General features: G+C 38.2%; 1 protein-coding gene across 1 annotated transcript in view; it reads right to left on the bottom strand.

The window, feature by feature from the left end:
- The window catches only part of adgrv1 (adhesion G protein-coupled receptor V1), a 513,902-nt gene that overhangs the window by 191,126 nt on the left and 295,541 nt on the right, over positions 1–27,235 (bottom strand). Inside the window, exons 73-87 of the mRNA XM_061980535.1 lie at positions 26,539–26,759; positions 26,203–26,464; positions 25,960–26,106; positions 23,531–23,702; positions 23,327–23,453; positions 20,982–21,550; positions 20,630–20,893; positions 14,162–14,279; positions 12,671–12,842; positions 12,290–12,532; positions 8,111–8,518; positions 7,846–8,018; positions 5,087–5,333; positions 4,824–4,963; positions 1,374–1,534 (exon numbers count right to left, since the gene is read on the bottom strand). Of these exons, the coding sequence (XP_061836519.1) occupies positions 1,374–1,534; positions 4,824–4,963; positions 5,087–5,333; positions 7,846–8,018; positions 8,111–8,518; positions 12,290–12,532; positions 12,671–12,842; positions 14,162–14,279; positions 20,630–20,893; positions 20,982–21,550; positions 23,327–23,453; positions 23,531–23,702; positions 25,960–26,106; positions 26,203–26,464; positions 26,539–26,759 (3,424 nt within the window). The remainder of the gene's footprint in view (positions 1–1,373; positions 1,535–4,823; positions 4,964–5,086; positions 5,334–7,845; positions 8,019–8,110; positions 8,519–12,289; positions 12,533–12,670; positions 12,843–14,161; positions 14,280–20,629; positions 20,894–20,981; positions 21,551–23,326; positions 23,454–23,530; positions 23,703–25,959; positions 26,107–26,202; positions 26,465–26,538; positions 26,760–27,235) is intronic.

Consider the following 27,235-nt stretch of genomic DNA (forward strand, 5'->3'; position numbering starts at 1 on the left):
AGGAAAAGAACCATCCGGATTGTTATCGGCGCAAAGTTGAAAAGCCAGCATGTGTGATGGTATGGGGGTGTATTAGTGCCCAAGACATGGGTAACTTACACATCTGTGAAGGCACCATTAATGCTGAAAGGTACATACAGGTTTTGGAGCAACATATGTTGCCATCCAAGCAACGTTACCATGGACGCCCCTGCTTATTTCAGCAAGACGATGCCAAGCCACGTGTTACATCAACGTGGCTTCATAGTAAACGAGTGCGGGTACTAGACTGGCCTCCCTGTAGTCCAGACCTGTCTCTCATTGAAAATGTGTGGCGCATTATGAAGCCTAAAATACCACAACAGAGACCCTCGGACTGTTGAACAACTTAAGCTGTACATCAAGCAAGAATGGGAAATAATTCCACCCGAGAAGCTTAAAAGATGTGTCACCTCAGTTCCCAAATGTTTACTGAGTGTTGTAAAAGGAAAGGCCATGTAACACAGTGGTGAACATGCCCTTTCCCAACTACTTTGGCACGCGTTGCAGCCATGAAATTCTAAGTTAATTATTATTTGCAAAAAAATAAATAAAGTTTATGAGTTTGAACATCAAATATCTTGTCTTTGTAGTGCATTCAATTGAATATGGGTTGAAAAGGATTTGCAAATCATTGTATTCCGTTTATATTTACATCTAACACAATTTCCCAACTCATATAGAAACGGGGTTTGTACTACATTTTAACAGAAGTGCAGATAGAACATGTTAAAAGAGAAAGTAAGCAGATATTAACAGTAAATAAACAAGTAGATTAATAATCAATGTTCTACCACTTGTCCCTCATAATGTTGACAAAATAGAATGATAAATGACACAATATGTTACTGCATATGTCAGCAGACTAATTAGGAGCCTTTGTTTGTTTACTTACTACTAAAAGACAATATGTCTTGTATGTTCACTATTTTATTTAAGTACTAAATTGCAATAAGAAACTTATGTTTAATGTACCCTTAGATTTTTTGTTAAAATAAAGCCAATAATGCAATTTAGAAAAGTACCGAAAAGTATTGAAATAACGGTAACAAAATATTGGTATCGGGACAACGCTACGTCTTTGTTATGTTTGTTTGATATACAGTACTTTATATTTTGTTCAAAGTGTACAAACCTTCACTAAAATTTTGATTTTTGTCAAGGCTAGAAGCCATTATTCATATTTACATTGTTTCTTAAGTAGGAATTTGCTTCACTATACAAACTTTTCATTTTACGAAACCCTGTTTAAGAACCGATTAAGTTGGTAAATCGAGGTTCCGCTGTGCACCTTTTTGTGAGTGACTCAAAAATGAACAGGGTCTGGCGAGTGGTCGTCGTGTGAGGTTTCATACCAGAGATGCAGATGAACCCTGAGGCATAGAAGGCCTGGTCGTATGATGCCAGGGGGGCAAACTGGGCATAGGCCGTGTAGACGGACATGTGGGAGCAGGCGCACTCCACATAGCTCCCGCTCTCTTTCACAAGCCTGCAGTACTGACCGTCAGACGACCAGCTGGAGGGAGGACAGGAGTGGCACAGTCATTAAATCAACAATATTACAAAACAAGGTCACAGGCATTTTGGCCACCACAATCGTGTTTATATAAGGCTGCATAACAAGAAGGTTTCTGTGTCCTTCCCCTGCCCGCGGCTACTTGACTTCTCTCAACCCTTCTCTTAATCCCGTCTCTCAGCAGTGTGATTATTGGAATAATAAAAGTGTGCCAGCAAAAGTCGAAACGGCCCCAATTTAGACCTCCACGATAACCTCATTGAGGTCAATGTGCGAGGGTCGATTTGCAGGGTTGCAGACAAATGTTGAGCGTGTGCTTGAGTCCTTAAAGGGGAACTGTACTTTTTGGGGGGGGGAATTCTGCCTATCATTCACAATCATTATGCAAGAAAAGAAACGCATTCTAAATAGGGATGTCCGATAATATCGGACTGCCGATATTATCGGCCGATAAATGCTTTAAAATGTAATATCGTAAATTATCGGTATCGGTTTCAAAATTATCGGTATCGGTTTCAAAAAGTAAAATGTATGTCTTTTTAAAACGCCGCTGTGTACACGGATGTAGGGAGAAGTACAGAGCGGCAATAAACCTTAAAGGCACTGCCTTTGCGTGCATGCCCAGTCACATAATATCTACGGCTTTTCACACACTCACAAGTGAATGCAATGCATACTTGGTCAACAGCCATACAGGTCACACTGAGGGTGGCCGTATAAACAACTTTAACACTGTTACAAATATGCGCCACACTGTGAACCCACACCAAACAACAATGACAAACACATTTCGGGAGAACATCCGCACCGTAACACAACATAAACACAACAGAACAAATACCCAGAACCCCTTGCAGCACTAACTCTTCCGGGACGCTACAATATACACCCCCCGCTACCCCCACCCCCCACCTCAACCCCGCCCCCCCTAACCCCGCCCAACTCAACCTCCACATGCTCTCTCAGGGAGAGCATGTCCCAAATTCCAAGCTGCTGTTTTGAGGCATGTTAAAAAAAATAATGCACTTTGTGACTTCAATAATAGATATGGCAGTGCCATGTTGGCACTTTTTTTCCATAACTTGAGTTGAAGTTGTTTTCTTATTTTGGAAAACCTTGTTACATTGTGTATTTAATGCATCCACCAGGACATCACAACAAAATTAGGCATAATAATGTGTTACGTCCACAACTGTATATATCGGTATCGGTTGATATCGGTATCGGTAAATAAGAGTTGGACAATATCGGATATCGGCAAAAAAGCCTTATCGGACATCTCTAATTCTAAGTCGTAGTCCATAGCACCCAAAAAGCCCTCTAAAAATATCCAAAATCCGCCAACGATACTCCATTTACATGACCTGAATATTAATCGAGTATTAGCAATATTGTTATTACAAGCGCTAACGCCAAGGAACTACTTTTAGCCGCGCCGTGATCACAGAGGGCTAACTAGCTCATATTGACATATTGAGCTGCTGCATCGCCTCTGAGTTGGTGAAAGTTAATTCTAGATTATAAATCATGCCTCTCACCTGGATAGTAGAAGGATGTGGATATAAATCGACAAGTTGGTCAACTTTGACATTCAACTTAGACCCGGAAATGATGAGAGAGACATGAAAAAGCGCTTATTTGCGGCACTTTTTTTTTTTTACCTGCCTGAGCAATATGATTAATTCTTCATCTAAACAGTGAGAGAAGACATTGTACAGTGAGTGATTGTTTTATTATGTTCATAGTTTGTATATCTTGTTTAGCACTTAGCAATACTGCTACATGATGCTGAGTGTTTCACTAAAGCTGCTTCTGTTTATTGCACAGCTTCTATCCTCCTTATGTTCAGGTTCAAAAATATAAGGTTCTGGATCATAATTCGTCCCAAAGTAGTCTTTGTTGTCTCTCATGAAGTCTGCATGTTGTTGTTGGAGGAAATAGCTAATGTAATGCATCTGCGAAAAAATACACCGCCAAATGCTTAAAATGAGCAAAATACGTAATTATGACATGTTATTATGAATGTTACCACATTACATACATACTTACAGCATGTATATAAAACAATAATGGAGGTTTTTTAGACTGTGTTTTCGGCGAAATTTAGTGACTTCCATTGGCTCCATTGTTAGCTGACTCCTGCTAATGTTTATTTGTGAATTAGAATGTACAAAAAAAAGGAAAACATATGTGTTCTTGTGTTACAATAAGGATTGTGAATGATCTTAGCCAGCAATGTGAGAATGACGGACAAATGTAACATTTATTTAGATTTTATTTAGAATAGAATAGAATAGAATATATCTTTATTGTCATTGTACATTGTACAACGAAATTGCAAGCTAGACTTTGATATTTGAGTTTATCAAAGTCTAGGATGTGCCTGCACTGCAAAAAGTCAAAGTTCAAAAACAAGAAAAAAAAATACAAAAATTAGGGGTATTTTACTTGAACTAAGCAAAATTATCTGCCAATAGAACAAGAAAAATTGGCTTGTCAAGTAAAATTAGCTAACCTCAAAGAACCCAAAAATACCTTAAAATAAGTATATTCTCACTAATAACAAGTGCACTTTTCTTGATAGAAAAAAAAATGAGACCCGTAAAGAAAGATTTATGTGGTTTTATATATATATATATATATATATATATATATATATATATATATATATATATATATATATATATATATATATACATACACAGTCCGGCCCCCCAGCCAAAAATTATTTTATTGTAATTTTGAATAATTTACCTGAATGTGCATGAACTATTTCTGTTCAAAATAGGTTGAAATGTCACATGTTAAATGTTTGAATATTAACTGTCAGTTTACTGTACTGTGCCAACTGTACTACTATATGCGTACATATTTTCTATTATTTCATTGAAAATAAAACAGCAAAGTCCATTTGGCTGTCATCTGTTTTAATTATGAGACACAATTGTGTCAAAGTCAGGATTTGTTTGAAATAAGAAAGTATTACTTTGAAAAAGCAGTTGTATACTTGTGAGTGTTGATGACACAGCTTTGCAACAGTTGATATTCTAGTTTCAAGCATGTTTTACTCAATATCGGTCATCAAATCTCAGCAACAAGCTGTAATATCTTACTGAGATCATTTAGGACCAAAACACTTAAAACAAGTAAAACACTCTAACATAAAATCTGCTTTGTGAGAAGAATTATCTTATCAGACAGAAAATGAGCAAATATCACCCTGATTTGAGATATTTAATCTTACTTAGATTTCAGTTTTTGCATTGTGCTTGTGTTTGCGGTGGACTACCTTGAAGTAGTCTGGTTCCAGAGAAGGCACATAGAACGTCCTGGTTTGAGCGGCTGACCGGCAGTGTGGATACGATATATCACCTCTATACCATCTCCAAGGGGCCTTGACTTCCTGTCCTGTAAGCTGACTGAGAAAACCTGTAGACAGAAACGTGCAGTGTGGGTAAACATGCCTGTTTTTTTTTAGTATGGGCCAAGACTGCCACCTGCTGGTTTGAACAGAGCACTGCGACACCCTCTAAGCTGACGTCAAAACCCTACCTTGCCGTTGAGGGCATTTGTCGTGTCATTGGCGAGAAACCAGAGTTCAGTTTGAAACTCGATCATCTGAATGCGGCTGAGGTTGCCACAGTCGGGGGTGATGGCGGCCGGCACTGGCAGCAACGTGTCCGGAAGCTGCAAGAAGTCTCCATTGCGACCCCGGAATTTGTGTCCATTGATTTGCGTGGGGTACCACTGGAAGGCAGACATGGACATGTGTGCACACGTGTCCAGGATATAACCCCCTCTGGGAAAAACATGAAAAAGAAACGTTTACTATGGGTTCAGATCAGGGGGATGTCGTCATGGTTTGTGGAACCCTTTGAGGCACTTGTGATTAAGGGTTATACCAGGGGTCTACAAGCACACTGTATGTAAATATATACTGTATATACAGTCGCGATCAAAAGTTTACATGCACTTGTAAAGAACATAAAGTCATGGTTGTCTTGAGTTTCCAATCATTTCAACAACTCTTATTTTTTTGTGATAGCGTAATTGGAGCACATAATTGTTGGTCACAAAAAGTTTGGCTCTTTTTTGAATTTATTATGGGTCTACTGAAAATGTGACCAAATCTGCTGGGTCAAAAGTATACATACAGCAATGTTAATATTTGCTTACATGTCCCTTGGCAAGTTTCACTGCAAAAAGGTGCTTTTGGTAGCCATCCACAAGCTTCTGGTTGAATTTTTGACCACTCCTCTTGACAAAATTAGTGCAGTTCAGCTAAATGTGTTGGTTTTCTGACATGGACTTGTTTCTTCAGCATTGTCCAAAGTCAGGACTTTGGGAAGGACATTTTAAAACCTTAATTCTAGCGTGATTTAGCCATTCCTTTACCACTTTTGACATGTGTTTGGGGTCATTGTCCTTTTGGAACACCCAACTGCGCCCAAGACCCAACCTCCGGCCTGATGATTTTAGGTTGTCCTGAAGAACTTGGAGGTAATCCTCCTTTTTCATTGTCCCATTTACTCCCTGTAAAGCACCAGTTCCATTGGCAGCAAAACAGGCCCAGAGCATAATACTACCACCACCATGCTTGACGGTAGGTATGGTGTTCCTGGGATTAAAGGCCTAACCTTTTCTCCTCCAAACATATTGCTGGATATTGTGGCCAAACAGCTCAATTTCTGTTTCATCTGACCACAGAACTTTCCTCTAGAAGGTCTTATCTTTGTCCATGGGATGTCAGATGAAACACAAATGTAGCTGTTTGGCCATTTCATAATTTGGACTTTTTATCTAATAAATAGGGCTTTTTATCTCATAATTTTGACTTTTTATCTCATAATTTTGACTTTTAATTTTTTCATAATTTTGACTTTTTATCTAATAGTTTTGTCTTTCTATCTTAATTTTCACTTTTAACTCATAATTTTGACTTTTTATTTCACAAATTTCACTTTTTATCTCATAATTTTGACTTTTTATTTCACAAATTTCACTTTTTATCTCATAATTTTGACTTTGTATCTCATAATTGACTTTTATTTCACAAATGTGACTTCGTATCTCATAATATTGATTTTTTATCTCATAATATTGACTTTTTATCTCATAATTTACCTTTTTATTTCATAATTTTGACTTTTTATCTCACAATTTTGATGTTTTATCTCATAATTGACTTTTTATCTCATAAATGTGACTTTTTATCTCATAATTGTGACTTTGTATCTCATAATTATGACTTTATCTCATAATTGACTTTTTACTTCATAATTATGACTTTTTATCTCTTAATTAACCTTTTTATTTAATAATTTTGACTTTTTATTAAATAATTTTGACTTTTATCTCATAATTTTGACTTTTTATTTCATAATTTTGACTTTTTATCTCACAATTTTGATGTTTTATCTCATAATTGTGACTTTTTATCTCATAATTGACTTTTTATCTCATAATTGACTTTTTATCTCATAAATGTGACTTTTTATCTCATAATTGTGACTTTTTATCTCATAATTTTGACTTCATATCTCATAATTGACTTTTTATCTCATAATTTACACTTTTTATCTCATAATTATGACTTTTTTATCTCATAACTATGACTTTTTATCTCATAATTTACTTTTTATCTCATAATTTACTTTTTATCTCATAATTTTGACTTTTTATCTCATACTTTTGACTTTTTATCTCATAATTATGACTTTATCTCATAATTTTGACTTTTTATCTCATAATTTTGACTTTTTATTACATAATCTTGACTTTTTATCTCACAATTTTGATGTTTTATCTCATAATTATGACTTTTTATCTCATAATTGACTTTTTATTTCCTAATTTTGACTTTGTATCTCATAATTGACCTTTTATCTCATAATTTAGACTTTTTATCTCATAATTGACCTTTTATCTCATAATTTAGACTTTTTATCTCATAATTGACTTTTTATCTCATAATTTTGACTTATCTCATAATTGACTTTTTATCTCATAATTATGTGTGTTGACTTTTTATCTCATAATTTTGACTTGTTATCTCATAATTGACTTTTTATCTCATAATTATGACTTTTTATCTCATAATTATGACTTTTTATCTCAAAATTATGACTTTTTAACTCAGGCTTCCATACAAATGGGCATTTAATTGGTAAAATAATAACGCAAAGTGGTGACTAATTGTATTCATGACTGATGTTGATTGAGAGATTTGAGAAGAAAAAAAAGTAGACAAAAATATGAATTCAAAATTGTTTGAATCCACTCAGAACATTCATCGTGTTGGGCACACTCACATGTCACAGCCACTGCGTGCCAGGAGGGAGAAGGCGAATCGTTCGGCCACGTGTGCAAGGTGGCTCAGGCCCCTCGTGTCGTCTCTGCCGTGGTTAACCAACGTGCATAGCAGGTCATAGGTCAAATTGCGGCTGCTTTGGTGCATAGAGGTGCTCTCGGCCAACGCAAGGACCTGGGTCAGGCAAATAGATGCAAGATGAATTTCGAGAAGACAATGACTAGGGTTGTTTGTTGCTAACTAATTGGTGAGTTTTGTCACATCACCTTCTCCAGAGCTTCAAGCACTGCCGTCATCTGTTCTGAAGACAACATAGTCGCCGCCCGCTCGATGAGTCCATGCAACATCTGGTTCAGTATGGTCCTATTGAGAGGTTGATGCAAGGTCCCCAGGAGGGCCCACATCGCTGCACTGGCATCATTGGACACCAGCGTCACGTTGGCCAGGCCGAACTCCGGGTGCACTCTGGCGCCCCCTGTGGCGTCGAACAGCTCCACTTGGAAGCGCTTAGGCCTGGGTAAGGGTGACGCAATGTCGGGGGTTAGATAAATGTCCAGAGATGCGTTGCGGTATCCTGGGTCAAAGTTCAGCATGCCGTCCTGCCGAGGGAAGTCCATTCCGGCTTTAGCTGGATGGATTACATACGGTCCAAACACATCCTCCCTGGGAAGCTCCTGGAGGGGAAATAGATTGTGTTTGTCAGATGGACTTAATATAAGAAATGGTTTATTCCAGTGTTTTTCAACCTTTTTTTGAGAACAAGGCACATTTTTTGCGGAGGCACACCACGAGCAAAAATCATTAAAAAACAAAACTCAGTTGACAGTAAAAAGTTGTTATCGCAATTGTTGGATATGACTTCAAACCATAACCAAGCATGCATCAATATAGCTCTTGTCTCAAAGTAGGTGTACTGTCACGACCTGTTACATCACACCCTGACTATTTTGAAGTTTTTGGTGTTTTCCTGTGTGTAGTGTTTTAGTTTTTGTCTTGCGCTCCTATTTTGGTGTCTTTTTCTCTTTTTTTTGGTATGTTCCTGTAGCAGTTTCATGTCTTCCTTTCAGCGATATTTCCCGCATCTACTTTGTTTTAGCAATCAAAAATATTTCAGTTGTTTGTTATCCTTCTTTGTTGGGACATTGTTGATTGTCATATCATGTACGGATGTAGTTTGTGGACGCCATCTTTGCTCCACAGTAAGTCTTTGCTGTCGTCCAGCATTCTGTATTTGTTTACTTTGTAGCCAGTTCAGTTTTAGTTTCGTTCTGCATAGCCTTCCCTGAACTTCAATGCCTCTTCTTAGGGGTACTCACCTTTTGTTTATTTTTGGCCAAAGCATTAGACACCTTTTTACCTGCACGCTGCCTCCCGATGTTTCCAACATCTACAAAGCAATTAGCTACCTGCTGTCATCTACTGATATGGAAGAGTATTACACGGTTACGCTGCCGAGCTCTAGACAGCACCGACACTCAACAACAACACATCATTTGCAGACTATAATTACTGATTTGCAAAAAATATCTTTAACCCAAATAGGTGAAATTAGATCATCTCTCACGGCACACCAGACTGTATCTCGGCACAGTGGTTGAAAAACACTGCTTTATTCATCTGAAAAATGCCACATTAAAACAAAAAAATAAATTGTGGAATATAGTACAGCATTTAATAGCAATACCAATATACAGTAACTATGCCCCTTGTTGTCTGTGAGTTGCCTATTTTCTAGGTTGACTGGACACAAAAATGTTTGTCCGATTATATATACAAATATATATACCGTATTTTTCGGACTATAAGTCGCAGTTTTTTTCATAGTTTGGCTGGGCTCCAGTGCGATTTATATATGTTTTTTTCCTTCTTTATTATGCATTTTCGGCAGGTGCGACTTATACTCCGGTGCGATTTATACTCCGAAAAATACGGTAGATGATTCTGAGATAGGCTCCAGCACCCCCCGCGACCCAGTAAGGCAGTAGTCTCCAACCACGGGTCCGTGACGCATTTGCTCCCAGGGCGCACAGATCCAATAATTAATTTATAAAGTACCGCATTTTCTCCGACTTAAGTTTCACCTGTCCCACTAAAAACCCCAATAAGCTTGTTAATAGATGTATATTACAACTCCTTTGTTATAGTACATGGGACAGTGCAAATTAATGGACATAAAAAATGTAAATGTGCCAGATTGTAGCCAAAGGCAAATTTTTCATGCTCATTTTTTTGCTGTTTTTATCTGCCAGATGTAAAAAAGCCGGTCCGTGAAAATATTGCATACATTAAACCGGTCCCTGGTGGAAAAAAGGTTGGGGAACCCTGCCGTAAGGGACAAGCGGTAGAAAATGGATGGCTGGATGGATTTTTTTTTAATTTCATCTATTTATTTTAAATCTTTTTAAATGTATTTATTTATCATCTTAAAAATGTATTTTTGTTTGAATTTTAATGACATCGTCCTCCTATGTGATTACAGTCATCCCTCGCCACACTGCGCTTTAAAGTTTCAATCTTTCGCTGTTTTGTTTTTTTAAAGCATTTTTTTTAATTTACCACGATCAGGCTAAGAACCAATTAATTAACAGTGACAAACGAGGGTTTACTGTTCAAGGTACACTGTTAAACCGTGCGGCCCAATTCGTCGATCTTGCACTGTGAGCATGACTGCAGATGCACTCGCGTCGGGTTGAAAATAACAACTACACTGAATCGAGTTGACGAAACAATGCCTTTGATTCACACCAGAGCTTTTTAGTCAGCATCGGATAAAAGTGAAGAAGATAAAAGCAGGCGAAAATGTGTCTTTGTGAGGTTCGGATTTGTGTTGAGTGCACTTTCTTCCTTTAATCTCCAAAATGAACATGTTAAAGTGCTATCAGGTCATTTAAACCAGGGGTGTCAAATGTACGGCTCTATATATATATATATATATATATATATATATATATATATATATATATATATATATATATATATATATATATACAATTAGTTTGTAAACCTCTAATAAGAAATTCTAGTTGGCAAAAAGGAACTAAAATAAATAGAAAAATATATAATTTTTATTTAATATCATTTTTATTTAATAAAGAAATCCTTGAAGGCTGCCCCATATAACACATATGGAAAATGGGTGGACTTTTTTGACTGCCCGTTGCCGTGGGATGCCATATTCAAATTAATCTACAAAACTACTATCGATGTGCAAAATCGTTATTTTCAAATTAAAATTATTTATAACTTCTTACCCACGGGAAAAATGTTAAAATTATGGAATATGACAGAGTCAGATGATTGCAGATTTTGTTGTCAGGAGTCTGAGTCCACCCTGCATTTGTTTTGGTATTGTCATATTGTGTCTTCGTTTTGGGTGGAAGTTGAAAAAATGTGTTTAAAGAGTGATTTGTTTATGAAGCTTGATGTGGTTTCTGTTATTTTAGGAGAGTTCATTGACAGTCATGATTTAGTCAATTCAATTATAGTACTCGGTAAAAGGTTTATTTTTAAGGCCAAAAACAGATATTCACTTAGTATTTCTTTCTTTAAAACATTTATTCAGTATTTTTTTACTTTAGAAAGTTATATGGTTGAAAACGATAATGATGCCAAAAAAACATTTAAAAAAAAGATGGGAAGTCCTCAAAGGCTTATTTTGAAAATGTAATTTTGTTTATATATGATATGCAATCTGTTGTTGTGTTCCCTAATTTAAGTGTACATAAATGAAGGTGTGTAACTGAGTCCGACTTGGACGTGATCTGGACTGTACATGGGTGCTTATTTTGAAAATGTAATTTTCTTTGTGGATTGTATGCAATCTGTTGTGTTCCCTGGTTTTCAGTGTACATGGGTGAAGGTGTGTGTTGCTGAGCCCGACCTGGACATAATCTGAACTGGACCTGGTTTTAAGAACCCTTTTGAACAATCTGATTTCATTGACAACCTGGTCTGGTGAAGATAAGGTCCTTTTAAAAAAAAAAAAAATAAATAAAATAAAATAAGATAAATAAATAAAAAACTTTTTCTTGAATAAAAAATAAAGTAAAACAATATAAAAACAATTACATAAAAAATAGTAATTAATGAAAATGTTAGTGGACCAGCAGCACACACAATCATGTGTGCTTCAAGGACTGTATCCCTTGCAGACTGTATTGTTCTACAAGTATATTGTAGGAACCAGAAGTTTAATAATGGAAAGCGACAGCCCCTTTTGTGTGAAGGAGTGTGGATGGGGGAGGGAGGTTTTGGGGGTTAGTGCACTGGTTGTAAGTGTATCTTGTGTTTTTTATGTTGATTTAATAAAAAAATAATAAATAAATAAATAAATAAATAAAATAAAAAAAATAAAAAATAAAGAATATATATATATATATATATATATATATATATATATATATAAATAAGAGTACAAAAAAAAAGTACAACAAATTGAAACATACCAGAGTGCGATACCGTACAGACATGGCAGTAGCGGTGCGTGCACTTCTGTACACCTGTAGACTGAGTTTTGTGGTGGTTGGAGTGGCGGTGGGCAGTCTGTGGCTGACAGCGAAGAACAAAAAGCCTCGTGGATCGTCACTCTCTGCCATGGTAACGTTGGCAAATCGACTCGTCTCATTAATGGTGGCGCCTGCACCCACTTGAAAGAGTTCCACTAAGAACCATGTATGGTACTCTGGTTCCTATGGCAACACATGAGCATAAATCAGTGCTCATCGAATGTATACACAAAGTTTGAACGTGCAACCTGTCGCCTGAAAAGGATCAAATGATCGATCCTGAATGGAACAATCGCAAGAAGACTCCCTTTGGCCTCTCACCTCGTCATCCTGGACCTCCAAAGTAAAAGCACACGTTGTCTCTCCTTTTCTACAGAGCACAAATCCTGACGTGTGCACCAGCTCTTTGCTTAGGTCGACTCCATTGCTGACAAGCATTAGTGCTGCTTTGTTGAAAGTGGCTCTCCAGAAAATCTGCACATCCTCAAAGGCTCTGAGCACACAGAGACAAGCATGGAAATGACTAAGAATAATAGTAATAATAAGTACAGTTGCGGTCAAAAGTTTACATACACTTGTAAAGAACATAATGTCATGGCTGTCTTGAGTTTCCAATCATTTCTACAAGTCTTATTTGTTTGTGACAGAGTGATTGGAGCACATACTTGTTGGTCACAAAAAACATTCATGAAGTTTGGTTCTTTTATGAATTTATTATGGGTCTACTGAAAATGTGACCAAATCTGCTGAGTCAAAAGTATACATACAGCAATGTTAATATTTGGTTACATGTCCCTTGGCAAATTTCACTGCAATAAGGTGCTTTTGGTAGCCATCCACAAGCTTCTGCTTGAATTTTTGACCACTCCTCTTGACAAAATTGGTGCAGTTCAGCTAAATGTGTTGGTTTTCTGACATGGACTTGTTTCTTCAGCATTGTCCACACGTTTAAGTCAGAACTTTAGGAAGGCCATTCTAAAACCTTAATTCTAGCCTGATTTAGCCATTCCTTTACCACTTTTGACGTGTGTCTGGGGTCATTGTCCTGTTGGAACACCCAACTGCGCCCAAGACCCAACCTCAGGGCTGATGATTTTAGGTTGTCCTGAAGAATTTGGAGGTAATCCTCCTTTTTTATTGTCCCATTTAAAGCACCAGTTCCATTAGCAGCAAAACAGGCCCAGAGCATAATACTACCACCACCATGCTTGACGGTAGGGATAGTGTTTCTTAAAGGCATCACCTTTTCTCCTCCAAACATATTGCTGGGTATTGTGGCCAAACAGCTAAATTTTCCAGAAGGTCTTATCTTTGTCCATGTGATGTCAGATGAAACAAAAATGTGGTCACATTTTCAGTAGACCCATAATAAATTCATAAAAAAAAAAAAAACTTCATGTTTTTTGTGACCAACAAGTATGTGCTCCAATCACTCTATCACAAAAAAATAAGAGATGTAGAAATGATAGGAAACTCAAGACAGCCATTACATGATGTTCTTTACAAGTGTATGTCAACTTTTAGTAGTAGTAGTGAATTATGTTTATATGTCGCTTTTTCTCTAATGACTCAAAGCGCTTTTACATAGTGAAACCCAATATCTAAGTTACATTTAAACCAGTGTGGGTGGCACTGGGAGCAGGTGGGTAAAGTGTCTTGCCCAAGGACACAACGGCAGTGATTAGGATGGCGGAAGCGGGGGTCGGACCTGTAACCCTCAAGTTGCTGGCACGGCCACTCTACCAACCGAGCCACACCGCCCCACAACTGTACATATCTGCACACTTTACTGACACAGAGACAATAGATTACCTGTTTTGCTGCCTCTGCAGGGACAGCTGGACTGTTCTATTCTCAGAGTCTTCGTCGAGAACTTGGCCCGTCAAAGAACTGTAACTGAAGCCTACGATACCGTTGTGGAAATCGCTCCCTGTATGGATAGAAGGAATTAGGAAGAATACAGACATTTTTAATAATTAGCATATAATTCTAAAACATATTATAGTATACATACATATATACACACACACATATATATATATATATATATATATACATATATACACACACACATATATATATATATATATATATATATATATATATATATATATATATATATATATATATATATATATATGTGTGTGTGTGTGTGTGTGTATATATATATATACATATGTATACAAAAATATATATATATATATGTATACAAATATATATATATATATGTATACAAATATATATATATATATATATATATATATATATATATATATATATATATATATATATATACAAACCCCGTTTCCATATGAGTTGGGAAATTGTGTTTGATGTTAGTATATAAACGGAATACGGAATTGTGTTAATGTTAATATATAAACGAAATACAATGATTATATATACACACATACATATATACACACATACACACATACATATATATATATCAGTGACGTGCAGTCACTAGAGGCAGGTGAGGCAGGGCCTCACCTGCCATCATGGAAAGAAAAAAAATGTAAAAATTTTTTTTTTTTATTAAATTGTTATATGTATCCAGTGATTATACTATAAAGTTATTTTCCATTGAACTTCACCCGTTTTAGATTATTTTTATTTAAAATCGCTGAATTTTCACATTTGCCGTTCAAATACTGAGAAGAGACGGTGCGGTGAACAGCAGCCAGTCGAGGCACGTCACTCAGTGCCTCAACATGGACGGACTCGGCTAACTGCTGGTCTGCTGTGCAGTGAGACCGTATTGCTATATGAACTATATTATACATTTCCATAGTTTAGTTAGCTGAGGTATATAATGTACAGTGTATTTTGTCAACAACTGTATGTGTGTAACGTATTTCTTGTGCTGAGCGATCATAAAACGGCTGCAAAAGACGCACTGGCTGAGGCTCGCCTTCTGCACCCCCGCCGTAGAATGCACGGCAACCCCTGACGAGAGTGTTATATCAACTAAAGCCCACACTTAAACTTTCCACGTGCAATGCAACACGAGCATTATTGTTTTTGCACTTTTTGGCTTCTTATTAAATAACTTTTGTAACCTATTTTTATGGGCTTTCCTCTTTGTGATGTTAAGTTCCTGTTATGCGCTGTAATACAGTATATGCCTTGAGCTCTTATTTTGAAGGCGCTAAGAGCGGAAGTGACGACACGTTGGAGTGGAGCGGAAGTTTTTGAAAGAAGGTAAATAAAGTGGTCCTCGTGTAAACTGGAGCCTTCGTGTTTGTTATTTTGTAGTTTCATACAGTATAGGCGACATTTATAAACCCTCAGTTACACTTTTTTAAATAGATTCAATCTTGCACGTGGAAAGTTTAAGTGAGGGCTTTAGTTGATTTCACACTCTTGTCAGGGGGTGCATTAATGGACTTATTTTATAAGTAAAGGTAAGACCATAATAAAGTTTTTTTTAATTAAATGTGCTTTTTGTGTGCTACAGTTTGTATGTGTAAAGTTAAAGTTAAGTTAAAGTACCAATGATTGTCACACACACACTAGGTGTAATGAAATTTGTCCTCTGCATTTGACCCATCACCTTGATCACCCCCTGGGAGGTGAGGGGAGCAGTGGGCAGCAGCGGCGCCGCGCCCGGGAATAATTTTTGGTGATTTAATAACCCCCAATTCCAACCCTTGATGCTGAGTGCCAAGCAGGCAAGAATGCTGGTATGAGCTTTTAAACATAACCTGTTAACTGCTGCCAATCAAATGGTGAATAAGATACTCTTTAGGGTTCATATGTTTGTAAATCTGACTGTGATGAAGTCAGTGCCTCACCAGCCATCAACCTCACCGCACGTCACTGATATATATACACATATACACATATACATATATATACACACACATACATATATATATATATATATATATATATATATATATATATATATATATATATATATATATATACACACACATATGTATATATATATATATATATATATATATATATATATATATATATATATATATATAAAAATAATAATAATATATATATATATATATATATATATTATATATATATGTATATATATATGTGATATTCTATTTTTACAGTGTTAAATTAAGTATTATATGTATTACAGTGCAGTATTTGTCTTATAGTATTATGTTGTGGTGATCGATAAAGATATTCACCAAGCAGGACTTCTGTTTAAGGTTAAAGGTCAACAATGCTAACAACACGGTGGCTAATCTTGGTGCTACTGTATCTTTACCGTGATAATCAAGTTGACTAACTTTTGGCATAAAAAGTTTTTATGCACTTCATCTTAAAACCCTGCCTCATCAGTAACACATCTCCACATTGGCGAGCCTCTGACTCAAGCAATGTCAAAAGACGAGACGAATAAATACCGGCGCGCCACTTGATGCTAACAAGACTGCTAACAGCTGTCTGGATAATGCTAAATGGAGATGAACTCTTGTTGACGCACTTCATCTCCACGTGACATTAGTTGGCCTTTGGCGTGAGCGAGGTGGAATGACAACACAGGTCAGGCAATGCTAACACCACAGCTAATGGTCGTAGCTGCGACTGTGTAGTTGACCACGTTTTTGCTTAACAACTTACACCTGTGGTTTCAGCACACGGCAGTTCAGTTATAACTTAGATGAATTACCCAGGATATGACAAAATATTTTCCACGTTGTGGCCGTGTTGTAGTGGCCGGGTGACAGCCATAGCAATGACGCATGGAGGATCCTACGAGCTACCAGTGAGTACTGTAATCTACAGTAGAACATACTCAACTACTCTATTGGGTGAAAGGAGTATAATGGTGAATATATTACTCCTATTTCATGTTTAGAGGGCTCTAATTATATGTAAAAAAACCAACCTATTTCGAAGGTAGTAAACATTTTTTATGCTCCACCGATGACAATAATTGATTTAATAATAACAAACCTACTTTGTGGAAATGTGTTTCCCACATTCAAGACTGGAACTAATTAGTGGCGTTAAACGAGGGACAGTTGTATTTCCATGTTGTCCTAAAGTCTGGAGATAAGTGTAGAAGTATCTCAATACAAATCAGCAAAAAGTGGAAAAAGTCACATTCTCATTTAGTAAATATTTCTAACTTCCAGTCAAAATATATAAACAAACTTAATACAAGTCACAATTTTATAGTGAGACATAAGAACTTGTTTTTAGGCAATTTATCTACTGAGGAAAAAAAATACTACTTTTGAGCATCACATGTTTGTACACCACAGGATTCGATTCTTGGGTGTAACGATTTGATTCCGAATCGATTCCAGATTCAAAATCAGTACTTTTTAATAACATTGGATTCCAGTTCTGAGATGAACTACATTCCTCCATAAAATAGATAACAGCCCTGATCAATTTTTATATTACTTAAAAGAAAACTGATTTTGTTTAATAAAATACTTCCCAAACATTTAATAAAGTCAAATACAAATAAGGCAACAAGAGAAATATCCAAACTTCTCTTTTCTAAAGTACATATGTACAGTAGATATGATCATTTAAATCAACTGTATGATTTGTCTGAGTGGCTGGACAGGACAGATAGAGGAAAAAAAAAAAGAAAATGTGTATGTATATATATATATATATATATATATATATATATATATATATATATATATATATATATATATGTATCCATCCATCCATCCATCCATCCATCCATCTTCTTCCGCTTATCCGAGGTCGGGTCGCGGGGGCAGCAGCCTAAGCAGGGAAGCCCAGACTTCCCTCTCCCCAGCCACTTCGTCCAGCTCCTCCCGGGGGATCCCGAGGCGTTCCCAGGCCAGCCGGGAGACATAGTCTTCCCAACGTGTCCTGGGTCTTCCTCGTGGCCTCCTACCGGTCGGACATGCCCTAAACACCTCCTTAGGGAGGCGCTCGGGTGGCATCCTGACCAGATGCCCGAACCACCTCATCTGGCTCCTCTCGATGTGGAGGAGCAGCGGCTTTACTTTGAGCTCCCCCCGGATGACAGAGCTTCTCACCCTATCTCTAAGGGAGAGCCCCGCCACCCGGCGGAGGAAACTCATTTCGGCCGCTTGTACCCGTGATCTTGTCCTTTCGGTCATAACCCAAAGCTCATGACCATAGGTGAGGATGGGAACGTAGATCGACCGGTAAATTGAGAGCTTTGCCTTCCGGCTCAGCTCCTTCTTCACCTTAATATATATATATATATATATATATATATATATATATTAAAATAAATTGTTTTATTTATTAATTTTTTCTGTTTACTAGAAGGGGTGTCAAAAAAAAGATTTTCAGATTAATTTCGATTCTTATTTGCAACTATTCTTAATCGTCTTAAAAAAATCGATTTTAAAAATATATCTATACATCTTAAAATACATCTTAAAATGTATATATATATATATATATATATATATATATATATATTTTAAATAGATTTTGGAATTGTTTTTGTTTTTTACAATCGATTAAGGGAAAAAAAATCGATTTAAAAAATATATCTATACATCTTAAAATGTATGCATAAAATGGATTTTTTTTTTCCCTTAATCGATTGTAAAAAAACGTTTTTTTCCCAAAATCTATTTAAAATATATATATATATATATATAAAGTTTGACTCAGATTTTAAATTCGAAAAACAAATCAGCAGCGTCGTTCAAAAAAGCTTTTATCAATTACGCCAAATAGCGAAAGTGAAACCGCTTCTATCAAGACATGATCTTGAGAAATTAATCCACGCTTTTATCTCGACTCGTCTTGATTACTGTAATGCCCTGTATGTTGGCATTAGCCAGGCCTCCCTCGCCCGTCTGCAGCTCGTGCAGAACTCTGCTGCTCGTCTGCTAACACAGACCCGCAGACGTGAGCACATCACCCCTATTTTAGCGTCCCTTCACTGGCTCCCTGTGCGTTACCGAATACATTTTAAACTCCTTTTATTTGTTTTTAAATGTCTAAACAACCTCGCGCCAACCTATCTCTCCGACCTCCTTCAGCCTTACTGCCCCACCCGATCCTTAAGATCAGCCGATCAGCTGCTGTTGACGGTCCCTGACACAAGGCTGAAGCTTAGAGGTGACAGAGCTTTCGCCGTTGCTGCTCCCAAGCTCTGGAACGACCTACCCCTGAGTGTTAGACAAGCCTCCTCTCTTCCTGTTTTTAAATCTCTCTTAAAAACATACTTTTATTCCATGACTTTTAACACTGAGTGATATCCATCCTGCAATGGCGCCCCATAATACACCTGCTGTGATCCTGTTTTTATGTTTTTATGTTTTTATTAATTCTATTTTAATTATTTATTTTTTATCGTGTTCTGTTTGTGTTGTGTTGTGTTTGCTCGGTACTCGTTTTATCTTTTAACCTGCTCATTGTACAGCACTTTGGCTACCCCTGTGGTAAATTTTAAATGTGCTTTATAAATAAAGTTGATTTGATTTGATTTGATTTGATATATATATATATATATATATATACATATGTATATTTCCAAAATCTATTTAAAATATATATATATATATATATATATATATAGATTTTGGAAAAAAAATTGTTTTTCTACAATCTATATATAATATATATATATATATATATATATATATATATATATATATATATATATATATATATATTAAATAGATTTTGGAAAAAAAAAAGTTTTTTACAATCGATTAAGGGGGAAAAAAATCCATTTAAAATTTTATATATATATATATATTTTTTTTTTTTTTTTTTTTTTTTTTTTAAATAGATTTTGGAAGAAAAAAAAGTTTTTTTACAATCGATTAAAGGAAAAAAAAATACATTTAAAAACATATATATACATCTTTAAAAAAAAATTATATATATATATATATATATATTAAATCGATTTTTGAAAAAAAAAGTTTTTAAATCGATTAATGATCTTTTTAATCGATTACGAATAGTTACAAATAAGAATCGCGATTAATCTGAAAATCTTTTTTTTTATTGACACTCCTACCAGTAAGTATAGCTAATCATACGTTTTAATTGCTAATTTAAAGATGACTTTTACATTTTTAAAGCTTAAATATGTCTTATTTCAAGAAATTCTACCAAGACAGTTTTGACTTGTTCCATTGGCAGATTTGTTTTGTTTTTCCGCTCATCACAAGCATAAATAACTTGTAATAATTTGTTTTTAATCTCTTTAAGTGGGATAACATTCACACTCACAATCACACACTATGTCGATCATATATTTGAATGGTTAATTTGATTACTAATGTAGCACAATGGCAGAATGCAAACCCTTACCCAGGATGGTGATTTTGACAAAAGCCCCAAAGCCCTGAACTGGACCGTCAGCGATCTGAGCCCCTCCCTCGGGATCGCTGAGATAGATGTAGAACACCTCCTGTCCTTCTGGTTCGGAGTCGTCCAGGATGAAGAGGATCACCTGTGCCTCGTTCTGGCCGGCCTGCAGGAGCACGACGCTGGACTCCAAGTGGAAGTCCTGATTCTCTTTTGCTAAATTCTGAGAAGGCTCGTGGGCGAAGGGGAACGGCCGTGTGCTTCCGTCTGGAAGAAATCACAGCTGAGTAAATGATGGATTACAAAAAGCGTCATTTGGGACATGAAAGGAATACAAATCCAGCAGATAAAGCACCTCCGTATGCTTGAACTCGAACTCGCACATCTCCATCCACACTGTCTGACCTGCGCACCCTCAGGACCACCTTCCGCTCCTGCTGGCCGTCTTCGTCCTCGTCCTCAGGTACTTGGACCAGTCCCGGTCCGATACTCAGCACCCCGCTGGTCACGTCACTCGCCAGGATGGTGACGGTCGCCAGGCTGTGAGGCGGGTTTAGGCGAGGGACGTCGTCCATCCAAACCCGATCTGGAGTGAGGACCTCGACATCGGTGAGGTTGACGTGAAAATACTCGTCCGGTTCTGGAAGGGAGTCATCGAGGATTGAAAGGTGGAGGGAAGTGTTGGTTTGGCGGGCGGAGTCAAAAGCCAAACGGCCGTCTGGCACGGCGATGAAATCAGTTCCTGCAGCTGCACTGCCGGCGACTGTTGTGTAAGACAGGCGAGTTCTGTTGCTACGGGAACCGTAGAGCCTCTGGACGTAGAGCGTTATAGTCTGGGTGTCCTCCTCGATGACCAGTTGGCGGGACTCGGGGGAGAACTGGTAGATGCCCAATGGCTCCACTTCTGCCACCGTATAGCCTGACCTGTGCAGAGACACATTAGATCAGGGCATTTTTTTCTTGCATTCAATAGAATACAGTCGTCCCTCGCAAGCTTCAAATATTGCAGCTTCAAGGCATAAAATATATACGTCTTTGAAAGCATACTCCATTAAACTTGGGCACAATTAATTGTCATACTAAGTCTTGATTATGTTTTACATGTCAGTGTTTCTTAACCATTGTTGGGCCGCCAAGACATACACTATATTGCCAAAAGTATTTGGCCACCTGCCTTGACTCATATATGAACTTGAAGTGCCATCCAATTCCTAACCCATAGGGTTCAATATGATGTGGCTCCACCTTTTGCAGCTATTACAGCTTCAACTCTTCTGGGAAGGCTGTCCACAAGGTTGCGGAGTGTGTTTATATGAATTTTCCACCATTCTTCCAAAAGCGCATTGAAGAGGTCACACGTCGAGAAGGCCTGGCTCTCAGTCTCCGTTCTAATTCATCCCAAAGGTGTTCTATCGGGTTCAAGTCAGGACTCTGTGCAGGCCAGTCAAGTTCATCCACACCAGACTCTTGTCATCCATATCTTTATGGACCTTGCTTTGTGCACTGGTGCACAGTCATGTTGGAAGAGGAAGGGGCCCGCTCCAAACTGTGCCCACAAGGTTGCGATTTTGATTGACTGATTGAAACTTTTATTAGTAGATTGCACAGTACATGATCATAATCAGGTGTCCTAATCACTTGGCCCGGCCACAGGTGTATACAATCAAGCACTTAGGCATGGAGACTGTTTCTACAAACATTTGTGAAAGAATGGGCCGCTCTCAGTGATTTCCAGCGTGGAACTGTCATAGGATGCCACCTCTGCAACAAATCCAGTCGTGAAATTTCCTCGCTCCTAAATATTCCAAAGTCAACTGTCGGCTTTATTATAAGAAAATGGAAGAGTTTGGGAACAACAGCAACTCAGCCACCAAGTGGTAGGAGTGTGAAATTTGGTGGAGGAGGAATTATGTTGTGGGGTTGTTTTTCAGGAGTTGGGCTTGGCCCCTTAGTTCCAGGGAAAGGAACTTTGAATGCTCCAGGATACCAAAAACATTTTGGACAATTCCATGCTCCCAACTTTGTGGGAACAGTTTGGAGCGGGCCCCTTCCTCTTCCAACATGACTGGGCACCAGTGCACAAAGCAAGGTCCATAAAGACATGGATGACAGAGTCTGGTGTGGATGAACTTGACTGGCCTGCACAGAGTCCTGACCTGAACCTGATAGAACACCTTTGGGATGAATTAGAATGGAGACTGAGAGCCAGGCCTTCTCGACCAACCTCACCAATGAGCTTTTGGAAGAATGGTCAAAAATCCCTAAAAACACACTCCGCAACCTTGTGGACAGCCTTCCCAGAAGAGCTGTAATAGCTGCAAAAGAAGGATCGACATCATATTGAACCCTATGGGTTAGGAATGGGATGGCACTTCAAGTTCATATGTGAGTCAAGGCAGGTGGCCAAATACTTTTGGCAATATAGTGTATATCCATCCCTAGCAATGAGGACTGTAATCTACAGTAGAACACACTCAAGGCTGTGATATCGGGTGAAAGGTGGGTAAAGGTGACTGTATTTGTCTTTAAAGGGCTCTAAAAAACACATTTTGAAATATACGATTCATTCATAATAAATATCAATATTACATTTGTTGACCACTGTCAGACCTGGAACCAATTGGCCGCGATAAATGAGGGCGTGTAACATCAGGGTTTGGCATCCCTGTGCAATGACTACCACCGCTAAGAGGGTCTTACCTGAGCTTGGCGAGGCCGCCTGAAGCCGCACTAAGATACAACGCATGTGCTGTTGGCACGGATGCATCAGCCACAGCTGCCAGAGGTATAACCTTCGTCCTCTCTCCGTGGGAGAATGTCAGTGAGCCTGGATCGCAGAAAGGACGAGTGCATTTCTAATCGGAGCAAGGCAAGATATACACATCTTTTTTTTTAACTTGTTACCTGAACTCGGTATGATAGTCCCAATTCTAAAACCAGGTGGAGATAGTCCCGGAGGATACCCGGCTCTCCACTGCACGCTGATATCCCCAAATAATCCTCTTCGTGTCACCTTGGCTTCGCATTGCCCCGCTTCAATGCTTGAAACGTGCAGGGCCAGAGAGGCAAAACCCATCTGAATAACAATGCAAAATGTTACCGATAATGTTTTCTATTACAGTTTTTTCCAATTGCTTGCACACTCAATTTTACATTTTTACACAGTTGAAAGTCTACACACAGTAAACAAAACCACTGTGCAGATTTGCCTATCAGGCATAGACTCTGCTTCACATTTTTTGCAAAATATTACACACAATGCTTTACACACACCTTCCCATCTTGCACACAGACAACGATTGTGATACACATGTTTTCACACTTTATTTTTTATTTTTTTGTCCTGTCCAGCTTCTCAGGCAAATCATATCGTTGATATCCAAACCCCGTTTCCATATGAGTTGGGAAATTGTGTTAGGTGTAAATATAAACGGAATACAATGATTTGCAAATCCTTTTCAACCCATATTCAATTGAATGCACTACAAAGACAACATATTTGATGTTCAAATTTTTTTTTTTGCGAATAATAATTAACTTAGAATTTCATTGCTGCAACACGTGCCAAAGTAGTTGGGAAAGGGCATGTTCACCACTGTGTTACATGGCCTTTCCTTTTAACAACACTCAGTAAACGTTTGGGAACTGAGGAGACACATTTTTTTAAGCTTCTCAGGTGGAATTCTTTCCCATTCTTGCTTGATGTACAGCTTAAGTTGTTCAACAGTCCGGGGGTCTCCGTTGTGGTATTTTAGGCTTCATAATGCGCCACACATTTTCAATGGGAGACAGGTCTGGACTACAGGCAGGCCAGTCTAGTACCCGCACTCTTTTACTATGAAGCCATGTTGATGTAACACGTGGCTTGGTATTGTCTTGCTGAAATAAGCAGGGGCGTCCATGGTAACGTTGCTTGAATGGCAACATATGTTGCTCCAAAACCTGTATGTACCTTTCAGCATTAATGGCGCCTTCACAGATGTGTAAGTTACCCATGTCTTGGGCACTAATACACCCCCATACCATCACAGATGCTGGCTTTTCAACTTTGCGCCTATAACAATCCGGATGGTTCTTTTTCTCTTTGAACCGGAGGACACAACGTCCACAGTTTCCAAAAACAATTTGAAATGTGGACTCGTCAGACCACAGAACACTTTTCCACTTTGTATCAGTCCATCTTAGATGAGCTCAGGCCCAGCAAAGCCGACGGCGTTTCTGGGTGTTGTTGATAAACAGTTTTTGCCTTGCATAGAAGAGTTTTAACTTGCACTTACAGATGTAGCGACCAACTGTAGTTACTGAAAGTGGGTTTCTGAAGTGTTCCTGAGCCCATGTGGTGATATCCTTTACACACTGATGTCGCTTGTTGATGCAGTACAGCCTGAGGGATCGAAGGTCACGGGCTTAGCTGCTTACGTGCAGTGATTTCTCCAGATTCTCTGAACCCTTTGATGATATTACGGACTGTAGATGGTGAAATCCCTTGCAATAGCTGATTGAGAAAGGTTTTTCTTAAACTGTTCAACAATTTGCTCACACATTTGTTGACAAAGTGGTGACCCCCCGCCCCATCCTTGTTTGTGAAAGACTGAGCATTTCATGGAATCTACCGGTACTTTTATACCCCATCACGGCACCCACCTGTTCCCATTCCAAATAAGCGTTTGATGAGCATTCCGCAACTTTATCAGTATTTATTGCCACCTTTCCCAACTTCTTTGTCACCTGTTGCTGGCATCAAATTCTAAAGTTAATGATTATTTGCAAAAAAAAATGTTTATCATTTTGAACATCAAATATGTTGTCTTTGTAGCATATTCAACTGAATATGGGTTGAAAATGATTTGCAAATCATTGTATTCCGTTTATATTTACATCCAACACAATTTCCCAACTCATATGGAAACGGGGTTTGTACAACCCATTTACCATTTATATGCCTAGAATGAGCAAAATACCTAAATATGACATGTTATTATGAATGTGACAGATACTACTTTACATATATACTTACAGCGTGTATATAAAACGTTGATGGAGGTTTTTGGATGTTTAATTTAAAGCGGGATACTAATATGTTGCTCCTGTTGCATTTATTTATGAGTTAAAATGCATAAAAAAGAAGCAAAACATACGCGTATGGTTTGTAAAAGAGAGGTCAACATTTTTTTAAAGTGCATTTTTCCTTTTACTCAATTTTATTTTATATAAAAACAGTAGCAGTCAAAAGCTTGGACACACATTCTCCTGCTACTTTATAAGAGTGTTTACAGTGGGCACAAATCCTGTTTTGGTTGCATCATTTACGTATCAGAAAGGACAATACTGACCTCTGAGCTGGCAGCTTCCTCTGGTACAGTCACCACGGCAACATTGGACTCATGGTGGAGGCGGGGCGGTGGTGTGCCAAGCGAGGGACTCAAAAGCCTTACATCAGTGAGCTCTACTGAGAAACTCTCACCCAATGACAAAAAGACCTACCGCAAAAGGAAAAGCAATCAATCTGATGTTGTAGAACTGATTAGTCAATTTACTAACAATTGATTGGACGTTTCCAGATGTCACATTCTTACCTGGTTGCTGATGGGGAAGGTGACACTACTGAAGGCTTGTCCATCAGCGAACAACAGCTGTCCTTCGGACGCCATGTCCAACACCACCTCTGTCCCGTGGCTGATCCTGTAGCCTACACTGACGTTGCCAAACAGCCCTGCGAGCCGGGTTGCGTTCATAAGCAGGACTCTCCGAAGCGCTAACCCTGACCCCTGGACTGCGATGGACTGTTGCTCGGGATTAAAGGAGAAGACACCGCGGGGATCGTCGTTAGCTTGCACCCTGGGGACCAAATAAACCCAGCATGTCACTTTTATCCTCAAAATCAACGTCGCTTTTGCAAACTGTGAACAAACCTAATATGGGTGCGTAGAAAGTGTGAGTTGGCATCCAGGGCGGCACCACCTCCCACGTCTGTGAGTTGAACTGTGTAGAGCTCTTCCAGCTCTGGCACAGAGTCCGCCATTAGACTGACAATTATTTCAGCCTCCCTCTGGCCTTCCCGGATCAGTGCAGTGCCAGAAGATATCAGGAAGTCCTCAGCTATGTCAGATTGGCTTTGTATTTGCCAGTGGACCTTAATTGTGGAGAAAAAAACATGTTCAATGGAGAATACTGGCTTCCTTGTTTGGTGTCAAACTCCATCTCTCAGAGGGAGGAAATTCAAAGCACACTCACGGGTGTAAGTGTGTTGATTTTAAAGGGGAACATTATCACCAGACCTATGTAAGCGTCAATATATACCTTGATGTTGCAGAAAAAAGACCATATATTTTTTTAACCGATTTCCGAACTCTAAATGGGTGAATTTTGGCGAATTAAACGCCTTTCTATTATTCGCCCTCGGAGCGATGACGTCACAACGTGACGTCATATCGGGAAGCAATCCGCCATTTTCTCAAACACATTACAAACACCGAGTCAAATCAGGTCTGTTATTTTCCGTTTTTTCGACTGTTTTCTGTACCTTGGAGACATCACGCCTCGTCGGTGTGTTGTCGGAGGGTGTAACAACACGAACAGGGACGGATTCAAGTTGCACCAGTGGCCCAA

The sequence above is a fragment of the Nerophis lumbriciformis genome, linkage group LG20, assembly GCF_033978685.3.
Source record: "Nerophis lumbriciformis linkage group LG20, RoL_Nlum_v2.1, whole genome shotgun sequence".
NCBI lineage: Eukaryota > Metazoa > Chordata > Actinopteri > Syngnathiformes > Syngnathidae > Nerophis > Nerophis lumbriciformis.